The following is a 13,076-nucleotide window of genomic DNA, read 5'->3' as shown; positions in this document are numbered from 1 at the left end:
ATTTGACTATCCTATATGTAGGGGAAAATTGCTTTCCAATATGATCTATGTGTTGCTAGCTATGACACTGTTCAGTCATTGCTAGCTATAGCACCGATCAGTCATTGCGATGGCTGATCAAGGAACGCATTGTAGCAGGTGTGTTGCTACGTATATGGCACTGATCAGTCATTGCAATGGCTGATCAAGGAATGGATTGTGAAATGGATATGAACATTTCTAAAATTAGCAAGTCGTTGCTAGGTGGGAAAAACCTTGTATATAATTTTAAAGGTCAAATGCAAAAGCCCATATATATGTAACAAATATGCCAGAGTTACATAAACCGTACATGTGCAAATTTTGATAAAATTCCTTTTTTGTAAATTGCATGTCAGCTTGAAGAAAATGCCCTGACACACCTTCTGGCATTCCTTTTTAGCTGGAAGTACATATTAAATATCTGTAAACGACTAAATAATACTTGGTTAATTCTCATCAGTTTTTGGCATCTCATGCAAAATTCCAAAATCATCACATATGAGGTTTTTGTAAGTGTGGTAAGTTTTGTGTTTGACCTTTACAATAGGTTTTCCTGTTCAGCAATGAAGTATGACACACACAAAATAATATTGTTTTTAAAGCATGGAATGGTTTGAACACGTCCAATATTGCCCACAATTCCACATATACTGATTGTATATATTATGCACATCAACTCTATGGTACATAGATTCCCATATATTACATATAGTATGTGCATCTCTTTTCATTTTGTACACTCATATATACATATTTAAAACTAATCATACATGTACATTAATTCGATGTGCATCTTAATACATAAATAAATAACAACTCTCTTTAATTTAAGACAAAATATCATCAAGGAACATTTTTTTCTTTGTGTGGAAAACAAAATCTACTGGCAAAAAGGATAAAATGTACTTGAACATTCAATCTAATCCAATCATTCTAAAGTACATTTGCTTATGAAGTTGGGTATAAAACAAGATGACAAGAAATATTTGGCTATTCCAGATGAATCAAGGAGATTACTGTAAGAGAGCCTAAACTCTACATAGCCCTGTGCATAACACAATGAGAAATCTGCCATATTGGATTGGTAGACATGGGAACCAATATAGTGTACCAATAGCTTTTTCAACCAAAACCCAAAATTGAATGATAATCTGTATCTTACAGCATTTTGTTGCAAAGGTTTGTTCATGTAGTGCAAGCAAACATTGCTGGGAGTATCAGTATATAGTATGGTGATATGAGGTACACTATTTTGCTTTCCCATGACTTACATGCAAACATGGCAGAGTTACAACTTTTTAAAATATCAATTCACATTAAAGGGAAATGATAACAGTGTGATAAGGCTCAATGTCTACTGGAGATGGTACCACTTTGGTCTCTATATAGCCTTTTGACAATTACATGCCTCCCAGCTGTAATTTTACTCCAAAGTCCAGTGTTCCCGTCTCCTGGGGTACCTAGATACAAAATGGTAGGTACACCAATTTGTGCTGTCCATAGGGGATACATTTTCAACCTCTTATTACACTGATTGACCATTTTTCACGGTGCTGTTATATTTTTACCCACTGGCAGAAAACTTGAAGGTACATTTTGGATCAAGTACCCCCTACCCCTGGGTCACATTTGTTTAAAAAAAATACATATTGGTATAGCCCAAGTACATGTTGTGCACTTGCATTAAATGTAACTTGATCAAAATTGGTCTGCTGGAGCATCTGAATTTTTCTGCATTTTTTCAATTGTCCATTTAGACACCCTGTTTGTACATATTAAATAATTTACAACACACATTTTATAAACCCTGTTTTTGCTGAAGTGCAGCCAGTGAATGGAATCATATCATTAAATAACACAATAGGTCACAAATATATTGGCACCATATAGTAGTTAAATTACGGGACTATTGATTACGTAGTCTTTGGTTGCTATCTCGATGTCATGTCACAGAGGAATATGTAGGAATCTTGGCCTTGATGATAACTAAGCTTGCCTGAAATGAGAAAATTGAAAATATACAAAATATTAATATAACATAAAAATACGTCACAAACTGATTTATTTTATAATTTCAAGGATAGATCTTTGTGAAAGTGGCATAATATACGTACATTTTGACAAGAATGATTTCCAAATCTATTCAGGAATAAGTTGCATGAAAATAGGATTGTAGCTTAACAACAAACTGCACACATAAACCAAGTAATTTTGCAGCCAGGTGGATAAAATTTCCAAAACCACCCTCAGGGTGCACTACATTAAATCCTTCTGTGTTTGGTGTAACTCTTCATAGTCCTGGTAAAAAATCGCACCTATGCTAAATATATTGGCGTCCTGAGGGAACCGAATATGGCCCATTTCACGGTTAGGCGCCACTTTTAGTGAAAAAAACTCGAAATTTTCAAAATGGATTAAATTTAATTTAATAGGGGTTTTCTTTTCCAAATAAGACCAGATTTTCATAAAAATATCATTTCCCAGCTTAAATCTCGCTACTTCTTGAAGAAAATTATGATTTATTATCTCATGTTATGTAATTTTTAACAAATTTGATCAATATTGAGTAGTGTATATTTATACTTTGACTGTCCAATACATATATCATAGATATTTAAAATAAACGAGTATGTCATAGGCTCCCTTCTGACCAAATGTGGGCAAATTTTGTTGTGTAATGACAAATTTATGGCCACTTTAATGTAATTTTGTGATAAAAAGGAAATTGACATGAAAAGGTTTACTCAACAATTTTAATAATCAATGAATGACTCTGATATTGCACAGCTTTGAAGGTCATAATATGGGTAATGTTCACAAATAATATCAGCCAGTTTGAAAACACAGGTCAAATTCAAGATTCTGATGTTTGTGCAATTTTGGATGTGACTGATGTCAATGTGAACGGAAACCACACACTGTAAAGCAGAGTATGTTTCAGAAAATAATGATTCAACGAGTTTTCACACACTCAGTGAATTAAATGGGATATATTGAAACATATCAACCTGTGTTAGTGTTCATTTTAAAACATTGTTTACAATTTATAGAAGTGGATGTGACATTTTCAATTGTGAACGGAATGTTTCATTATGATAAACAGTTTGCTTGTCAAAAATATAAGCTTTGGGCACTTCTAACACATATATTTTGTGAGATTCTATTGAATTGAGCAATGCTAAAACGTTTTTCCTGACCCTTTGTATTTTTGACAAGCAAAATGTTTATAATTTACTGAAATGTTCCGTTCACAATTGAAAATGTCACATCCGCTTCTGTAAATTGTATACAAAACTGTCCTCTAAAGACAAAGACAAAGCTTTGAAATAATCATATATGACATGTACAAAATAATAAACCTATTTTAGAAAGTCAAATATCATGTTGTTTAAGTATTTTGGCCTAAAACTACTAATTTTGAGGATGTGACATGTGAACGGAAATTGAAGCTTTTTGAATCTCCTGTCACAATTAAAGAAGGCATACTGAATTAAAGATTTGTTGTGCCTTTTGATCCCCCACAAACCTGTGATGAAATAACTTCAAACTGGCATCCTAGTCCCATTCCTGTCTTAGTTCTTTGAAGAAACTATTTTGGATGTGACAGGTACCATGGATGTGACACATGTGAACGGAAACTTTGAAATGACATCTGCAAGCTAAGTTGATGAAGGAGTTTTCATTAAATGGTGTCATTAGATAGCTCATAGCAGGAGATTTTTAAAAATCAAGGAGAAAAAATTCTGCCACATTTTGTTAATAAATTATACTATTTGGAAAATTAATCGGATGTGACAAAATTGTGAACGGAATTTGTTGGCAAAAATTCAAAATATCGCTGTATCTACATATTAAGAGCAACAAGTGTAATTTGTTCAACAAATAGTAACAAGACTCTGAACTTTACTAAAACACACTAGTTTGCCATTCATGTAAAGTATTAGTCGATCTATTCCACATTGAATAAGGTACATAGATGTGAACGGAAAATGTCACATCCAAATTCAGAAATTTAAATGGTTCTCATGCTAGTTTAACTGACAACTAATACTTTGTTCATGTATGGCTGTATAGTGCAACTTGTTCACTACATAAAAACAACAAAAGCAGCTGGTAGGCTCAACATAGTTAAAAGTGGCAGCATTGGAAAATAAATGTCTGTTTCCAGGTTGCTAGTGAAATGTGGTTTTTGACCACTTCTGACTCCTGTGCGCACTGAAAGATAAACTAGAAAGGCCGATTAAGCTAATGGAGGTAGGCCATACAGAGACAATGAAAAATCACCAACAGTAAATTCTGTAACCCCATTATTTTTTACACACCAGGCCAGATATGTTGAAAATCAAAAAGTGGCGCCTAACCGTGAAATGGGCCATATGAGTGACTCTTGGTTGTTTTGATAAAAACGATGGAATAGGAGCTGGACATTACAAATCTGTTCAGAAAATGTACCAAATCGAATGTGCATGAGTGATAGGCTCTTGGAACAATATCATGACCAGAACTGGTAAGGAGGCGCGAGTGTTGGCTGAAATCCGGGATGGCGCTGTTCAGGGGTTCGTATCTCTCAAATTTGTCTTAACTTGTTTGTTTAAAAAAAAATATGAATCTTTATTTGATACATTGGGTCGATCACAATATTACAAATATTGTTACATGGGGTAGAAAAACAAACTTATTTTCCTGTATTTTCATGTGTATTTCAATGGGATGTTTATTTAGTGGAGTGTACCCCCAATGTCTGGTAGGTCACAATTCTGTGAGTAATACAAGTGGGCAGCTAGTAACCTTTGTATTTGGGCCTGTAATTTTCAAGAATAACTGGCCCAACTGGCTTTTGAAAATAGGTAGGCTTTGTCAAATCATGCATGGAGATTACAGACAGAGAGAGAGATAAATTCATACACAAAATGACAATGTGATAAGTTAAGCAATATTGCCAAACAAGATTACATCACACATCCCCGAACCAACCTTATATCAAGTGTTGAAATCATAGAGGTTAGACTAAGAGAGTTAATAATCTGCCACATTGGTGTATTCTCATGCAGAGTAAACTAGTGTACCTCGAGATTAATTCACCACAAGTCATGCAGATATCACACTAATGTCCAAGTCTGTGATATCCCTGCCCAGTCACTAATTACATGAGCTTAACATTACACATGCAAACCTTATACACTCATTATTTGATTTTGGTTCTTCACTGAAAATTAGTTCCAATGCATTACAATCCAATATGGCAGTCTACCCAAAACAATAATATTTTCAGGGTTATATGGAATACAGGCTCTCCTAGACTAACCTGTTTGGCTTACATTGATTCTTACCTTTCCACAGTGGAGTTCAATCTGCTGTAATGCTACAGTGACTTTCTCTTTGTGCTTCTTGTCCATAACTTTCTTGGCAAGCTGGTACAATTGGGTAAAATGTATGGAAACCAATGAGTCATATAATACTATAGAATATTTATTCAAATGCACAATTATGGAGAAAAAAGGCCTAAAGAGCAGCGAGTGTTTATTTAACTTCCTTTCATCCAAGATACACATCTCCCATTGTTCTAAAGTTGTTTTATTTGTCTAATAATTAATCCGAATGCTGTCAAAATGACTTATTTCAAGGATTGAGGGATCTATAAACTCTGTGCTAAGCAAAATGAACATGATGAAACAATGAAATAAATATGGTATAAAAGAAAGTATACAAATATTCAAGAATTACACATGAATACTCACATAAATAAGTACAGACTTGAGATGTGGATTGAGTTGTGGACCGACTGCAATGCTGAGATGAACTAAAGCATCCATAGCACCTAGGAATACAGTGTCATTAGGTGAACCCTGCAACACAAATAACAATTAGAAATCAGTAGGTATGTTTCTCCATCAAAATAATGTCAATTTTGAATTAGGCTTCAGTAATTGTTTAATGCTATTATTAAAAGTGACAAAAAAAATACACACTTTTCTATGGGCAGATGAACTTGCCAAGTAGGTCCATAAAAAAACAGCTGTTTTTAATTTCATCTAGCTGAAAAGCAAAGCAATTCCCAAAATACAAAATCTCGGTTGGTTATGGCCATATTGTTTTTGGTTTTTTTTTGGCCTAAGGATGTAACAAGCAAGCTGCAGCAGCTACCATGGTTGTCCCACTTTTTTGTACTTTGTTTTATATTTTATGATAGCAATTCTGGTTCAAATGTATTGTTTTGATTCTGTCGCAGTCATGAAAAAGTCTTGCCCGCACTCCTCTACCATAACTGAAGGTCGGTTGCTCAGTCCTCACCCATCTTCCGTCAAAAATGTCTGGTTGACCAGATTTAAGTTCAATTAAAGTTAAATCAACATACCTAGATAAATGAGAGTCTACACAGTTTGATAAATAAATATGGACTTTCAAAAACTATTGAAAACTCTGCTGAAAAATCTCTGGATTATTATAGATAATCCTGGCTTTATGAAAAAGTTCCTACAGACAGTCTTGTTTTACTTTCTAATATCATGCACAATTCAAAGGGATCCTGCTGATGAATGTAATCTTCTCTTCAACAGGCCAGGGGGCAAGGGGGACCCTATACCCCCCAAATATCTCAACAGATTTACATTGATCTTAATGGAGTCAGATTTTGACCTCAAATCTGCCAAAATATGTCACCCATGAGTTCTATACTACACCCACTTACCAGTGCTGCTCTAAGTGGTGTGATGATCTTTGGTAAGATGGCAGTAGCTTTAGCCTCAGCATCCTGGACTTCTAATAATTCCTTGAAACCTTGCTGAGCCACAAATTGATAGGGATGCTTGTATTCCTTCAAACCCTACAAAGAAAATGAAAAATATAAATAAAATATTTTATTAATTAACATTTGTCTTCTAGGCTTCTTGGAAAAGCAAGCAAGAAAGAGAAATGGAGAGGAGATAGTGAGAAAAAGAGAAAGAGAGAGAGGATTAAAGAAACACCCCCATACAAATACACACCTGCAGGGGGAGTGGGGAAAGGGGTCATATTTTGGGCACATTTTAAAACATGTGATTTACACCTGCACCCAGTCGACCATGAACTCATCCTAAACCTGAATACAACAGTCACATTTTGCATATTTATGCTCTTTGCAACATTTTGAGGGGGTTACAGCACAGCAACATTCATCCAAAGACCTAAGTGAAATGCCTCACCCTCAGCTAGTAAAATGACAATCATAAAATTCTCTATTAACTAACCTACAGATGCCAATTGAATTCTGCAGGTAATTATATACTTTCTATTAGTATAAACAAAACCTTGATGCCAGTAATAGCATTGCTTGCTATATATAGGAACTGGCAATTATCATGGAGTAGTGACTCCTCAACAACCAGCCTTGCTATATGTGTCTAATATATTGTATGATATCATGCTGAAAGAAAGAAAACTAGACTTAGCTGTGGTCTAAGACCACGAACACAGCCGTGTTGTGACCCCTTATTGACCTTTGACCCCAAAATATATGAAAGTCCCATAGACATTGGCTAGTGTCAATGTACATTAGCATGTGGCATCACTATGCCATGTTACTTGTGGCAGAAGGGCATTTTGAAGGTTTTTCGTCTCAGACCGGAAGTGACCCGTTAATGACCTTTGACCCAAAATAAAAAATACCACATATACACTGGGTAACCACAATACATATATGAACATACCGTTACTGTCCTTTGTTTTTCTTAGCTAATAAAAAATTTTGAAGGTATTTCGTTTTTATACCGAAGTGACCCTTAATGACCTTTGACCCCAAATCTGTGTACACCCCATATACACTGGGTAACACCAATGCATGTGTGCAAGTGGTATCACTGTCCTGTCCACGTAATTTGTGGAAGAAGATGCATTTTATAAGTATTTCGTTTTATACCGGAAGTGACCCCTTAATGACCTTTGACCCCAAATTAAAAAATACCACATATGCACTGGGCAACCACAATTTATGTGTGCATATACCGTTACTGTCCTATGTTTTTCTTAGCAAATAAAAAAGTTTGAAGATATTTCGTTTTATACCGGAAGTGACCCCTTAATGACCTTTGACACCAAATCTGTGTACACCCCATAGACGCTGGGTAATAACAATGCATGTGTGCAAGTGGCGTCTCTGTCCAACATAATTTGTGGAAGAAGATGCATTTTAAAGGTATTTCTGTTTATACCGGAAGTGACCCCTTAATGAGCTTTGACCCCAAATAAAAACATACCACATATACATTGGGTGACTGCAGATCATATGTGAACATACCGTTACTGTGCTATGTTTTACTTAGCTAATAAAATTTTTGAAGGTTTTTCGTTTTATACCGAAGTGACCCTTAATGACCTTTGACCCCAAATCTGTGTACACCACATAGACACTGGGTAATAGCAATACATGTGTGCAAGTGGGGTTGCTGTCCCCACGTAAGTTGTGGGAGAAGATGCATTTTAGTTGAAATCCGTTTTTGACCCCTGTGACCCCAGCGTGACCTTTGACCCCTTGAGTTTCATGTGACATGTAGGGGCATGGTCAATGATCATTGTGACCAAGTTAGGTTAAAATCGATGTAAGCATGTGAGTGCTAGAGCAAATGTAATGGTTGACAGAAGAAAGAAAGAAGAAACAAGAGCTATATAGAAATTGTCATGCGAGACATGACACACAAGCCGACCTGTTGATGGGTCAAGTTTGAGCAATTTAGACATTTGACCTTTGACCCCTAAACTTTGACCTTTGGGGTCATAAATATTTTAATAATGTTTAGAATGTCGTAAGAATAATTCCTGTTGAATTTGAGCTCGATTGGACCAATTTCGAAATTTGACCTTTGACATCTATAACTTGACCCTTGGGTCACGGATGGGGTCAACTGCTCTTGCATTGCGCTTAGGATGTCATAAGAAAGATTCCTGGTGAATTTCAGCTTAATCGGAACTTATACATGGATTTTGATTTTTTAAAATTTTTGATTGACCTTTTGACCCCCTTAATGACCTTTGACCTCAATGAAAAAAAACCCTTATGTACACCGACAAAATGCATTGTTGTAATTTTAATTAAAAAATTCTAACATATTTAGTTCTTGAGATAAAAATTCTTAAAGTTATTCGCTAAAAACAGGAAGTGACCTCTTAATGACCTTTGACCCCCAAAATAAAAATACCATGCATACATCAGGGAACACTGATTCATGTATGATGGTTATATTATTCTGGTCTGTTTATCTTTTGAGATAAATTTTTTTTGAACATTTTTGATAATTTTGGTTTTTGACCGGAAGTGACACCTTAATGACCTTTGACCCCAAAACTGTAGGCATCCTAAAGACCCTGGCTAGTAGCGATGCATGTGTGCTAATGGTGACTCTCTGCTATGTAATTTGTAAAGACAGTGATTTTTTGAATATTTTTAGCTTTCTGACCGGTAATGACCCCCTTAATGACCTTTGACCCCTTATCTGTGAACACCCTATAGACACCGACCAAAGTCAAGTCACATGACCTAAACATGTCACCATCACATGTTATTTGTGGAAGAAGACACATTTTATAGTAAAAATCGCATTTTAGCCATTGTGAGCAGGTCAAAGGTCAAATGGAGTTCAATGTCATGTAACATGTGGGGACATGGTCAGTGGTGTTTGTGACCAAGTATGATCAAAATCGGTCAAAGCATAGCAGAGCTTAGGCGTAAACGTGGCAAATCACGCATAAAATGTCACGTTTTGCTAAGAAAAAGCAAAAAAATCATGTTTTTGACCATTGTAGCTAGGTCAAAGGTCAGATGCAAGTCAAAGTCATATGACATGTGCGGGCAATGCCAACGGTCCTTCTGACAACGTTTAGTTAAAATACGTCAACCCGTGACTGAGTTATGCGTACGAATGTGGTCGACAGAAAGAAAGAAAGAAAGCAGAACGCTAAGAAGAAGACAGTACAAGCCGGCGTTCGTCGTCGGGCTTGTAAGAACCTGTGAAGAAAAAAAAAAGACACAGCCGTGACTAACGCCACGGCTGTGTAAAGAAACTACAGCTTCTACAGGCAAATTTGTATTTATAAAAGCAATTCTCAAGTTTGGGTTACACTCAATAGACCCATTTCATGTTTAAAAGTTACAAAATGAGCCTTGATCAATAAAACCATTTCCACCAGCCCGGCAGTGAGTTGAGAATGGTAATTTCAGCAAGGGATCTTTTCTGGATTTGTCAATTGAGTCAACAGTAAAGTGCCAAGATACCTGGGGGACGGGATGCCAATTGGCACATAAATGTAATACAGTTCTACAAAGTGTTAGCGTACTGGATAAACAAAATGAAAATTCCAAAGAAAAAAATTGCAGAGATTTCATTCAATTGACCAACAGACTTTATAATAACTACAGCAGAGTAAATGTTTATCTAATAGCCAGCCACCATATTATTCCCACACATTTTAACTAAAATGTAAAAATTTTTGTTGTTGATCTTTTACCATTTCCTAAATTCACAGCAAGCTGATGCTAATTCTTTCTGACTTTTACTTTGCCTAAATGCCATTTACACTCTCCTAAAAGTAGCCAGCCAGCCAGCCACCTTAGAATGTTTTGCTAACCATGCATTTCAATCATGTTCATTTCCATTAGCAAGACATATATCGGTATTTCTGTAAATATCAGAAGCCTTTTTCAAACCTCTACAGTATTGATGTTCATTTTGTGTAAAATGTTTGTGCTTAAGAAAATGATGAACAATTATGTTTGTAAAATTAAATCTTGTGGTGTGAAAATTTGTTTCATAAGCCGTCACACTTAATATATAATATTTTCGATTAATTTGAATCATATGCATGGAAATCTGTGACAAATGAAAATTAATGTAAATGAAAAATAAAAATTTCTCCAGTGCTACATCTCTCCTCTTCAGTAATTAAATCAAGTTCAAGGCTTTCAGTTACCATGGTAACTATTTGTGTCTTTCAAATGGAATCTCCTTAGAGTAATGGCAATCTCTTTGGGACAAATCTAGTGGCGCAGTTGGGTAATCGATGGCAAATGTTGAATGCAATTTTAGAAAATATGCAAATGGCTGCCTTAAATCTGAATGATTACAGACATTGCTTATTATGACTTGCGTTCTATGGTAGAATTGATAAAATATTTGGTCTGAAAAAAAGAAAAAAAAGACAATTTGATAAAAATGTAATTTAATCTTTACCATATGCACTAGGTCATTTACAAATTGAAAGATGAATTTAATCCAGGGAATATGGAATTGGGGTCACTCTTTGTCAGATTCTTTTAAAAGTCTACATTAAAGTTGGTATCTTAGTAATAGTAGAAAAAAATGCAAATGATTCATTGTGGTGTGATCAAGTAAAATCAAACTGTGCAAGTGCAAGTGTGACAAAACAACATGATGGAACAAATATCCTTGATAAAGGAATACACATATCAAAATGGGGTATCATCATAATATTGCATATTATTTTGAAAAATTTATGCAAAAATATTCATATTTGAAGCTGTCATTTAATCCCTCTGGACATATACTCAAATCGGTAATATGATCAAATCTAAGAAATATGAGTAGGTCTACTCAGTTTCTCTTAAATGTACATTAATTTGGTAATATGAGTAAGCATTCTGATCATTTAAGTATGCTTACTCTAGTAAATCTTTGTAATTCAGTACATTGGTAAAACCACAGAAATACATCTGATATGCGGCTTTTAGTATTTAATTCAAAACTATAAAAAGCAGCCATGTAAAAGCTTCTCAAAATCTGATCTACAAATGGCACAAAGTGACCTTCGTTTGTCAACTTCTATTATACTATCCTTTTTTCGAAGGTACAATTGACCATCAACTTCATTCCCAGTTCTGAATATTTTGCAATCTGTAAAATATTGTGATATTTTTGGCTTCTCTCTCTTACTTTTATCTTGTTGAGTGTTTGTCTGTGTCGGTATGTCATTATATTGAGTAAGATGTTTTATGGTATTTGGTACTAGGCATTTACTTGGTAACTTTGATAATATTTCACTTTCATATATGCAAATAATGTTGTGGATAGAGTAGATTCATTTTAAGTATTTAGCCGTAGGTATAGTGTTTGATCCACAACTAAGTTGGGACAGTCATGTTAATCGTATATCATCCAATATTTCCAAATGCATTGGTATTATTCGCAGAGTTAAATATTATCTTCCTCCAAGAACACTTAACATGCTCGCCAATGCACTTGTAATGCCACACTTTGATTATTGCAGTAACTGTTTGGTCAAATTGTGGTGCTCATTTATCCAATTCTCTTCAGATACTGCATATTAGATTAGCTAGGATTTTGCTGGCGGCAGTGGCGGCTGACATAAGAACTCCAATAAATGACTTAATGAAATCATTAAATTGGACAAAACTGGATGAAAGGTGGAAAAATCAGCTTCTTGTTGTAGTGTTTAAGTGCCTTCAAGGTTCAGCACCATCTTATTTGAGTTCTCATTTATTTTTACTGAATGTATGCATACAAAAGGTACCCATAGTCAATCTTCAAAAACTTTAGTTGTTCCACTTTGGAAAAACACTCTGGGTAAACGTACCTTTCACTATAGAGGAACTAAGTTGTGGAATAACCTTCGAGTTGGCGTGCATTTAGATTATGACTCTACACATGTTTAAAATTGCTATTGTTTAAGTAAGATTCATAATCCATAATCGCATGATTGTTTTTCAATATGTTATATGTATTATTTGTAATTTTGTATCCTTATTTTGTTAACATTTTGTATATAACAGTTATCTGGACCTCTTGGGAGACCAGTACATATGTATTGAAAGAGCTATCCAGAATAAAGAAAGATTAAATAAATAAATAAATAAATAAATAATTTTTATTTTGAACACATATGTTAGGTTTTTTCCCTGAAAAGGGTAGTGTCAATATCCCTGACTCTTGTGAATCTGTCCCTCTCTGCTCATTCCTCATGTCTATGATTATACAATTGTCCCGAAATTATTAACATTGTCATGCCACATGTTTTACAGACATCACATCATCTGTTAATATTAAGTAAAT

At 34.9% G+C, this 13,076-nt stretch overlaps 1 protein-coding gene across 1 annotated transcript in view; it reads right to left on the bottom strand.

Moving 5' to 3' along the window:
• Positions 1-800: 800 nt before the first annotated feature.
• Positions 801-13,076, bottom strand: part of LOC140149096 (PACRG-like protein) — a 33,863-nt gene continuing 21,587 nt past the window's right edge. Inside the window, exons 4-7 of the mRNA XM_072171263.1 lie at positions 6,710-6,844; positions 5,760-5,867; positions 5,352-5,432; positions 801-2,017 (exon numbers count right to left, since the gene is read on the bottom strand). Coding sequence (XP_072027364.1) covers positions 1,964-2,017; positions 5,352-5,432; positions 5,760-5,867; positions 6,710-6,844 — 378 coding nt within the window. The 3' untranslated portion in view covers positions 801-1,963. The remainder of the gene's footprint in view (positions 2,018-5,351; positions 5,433-5,759; positions 5,868-6,709; positions 6,845-13,076) is intronic.

Source organism: Amphiura filiformis, chromosome 3, assembly GCF_039555335.1.
Source record: "Amphiura filiformis chromosome 3, Afil_fr2py, whole genome shotgun sequence".
NCBI classification, from domain to species: Eukaryota; Metazoa; Echinodermata; class Ophiuroidea; order Amphilepidida; family Amphiuridae; genus Amphiura; species Amphiura filiformis.
This window is presented reverse-complemented; position numbering and strand designations above follow the sequence as displayed.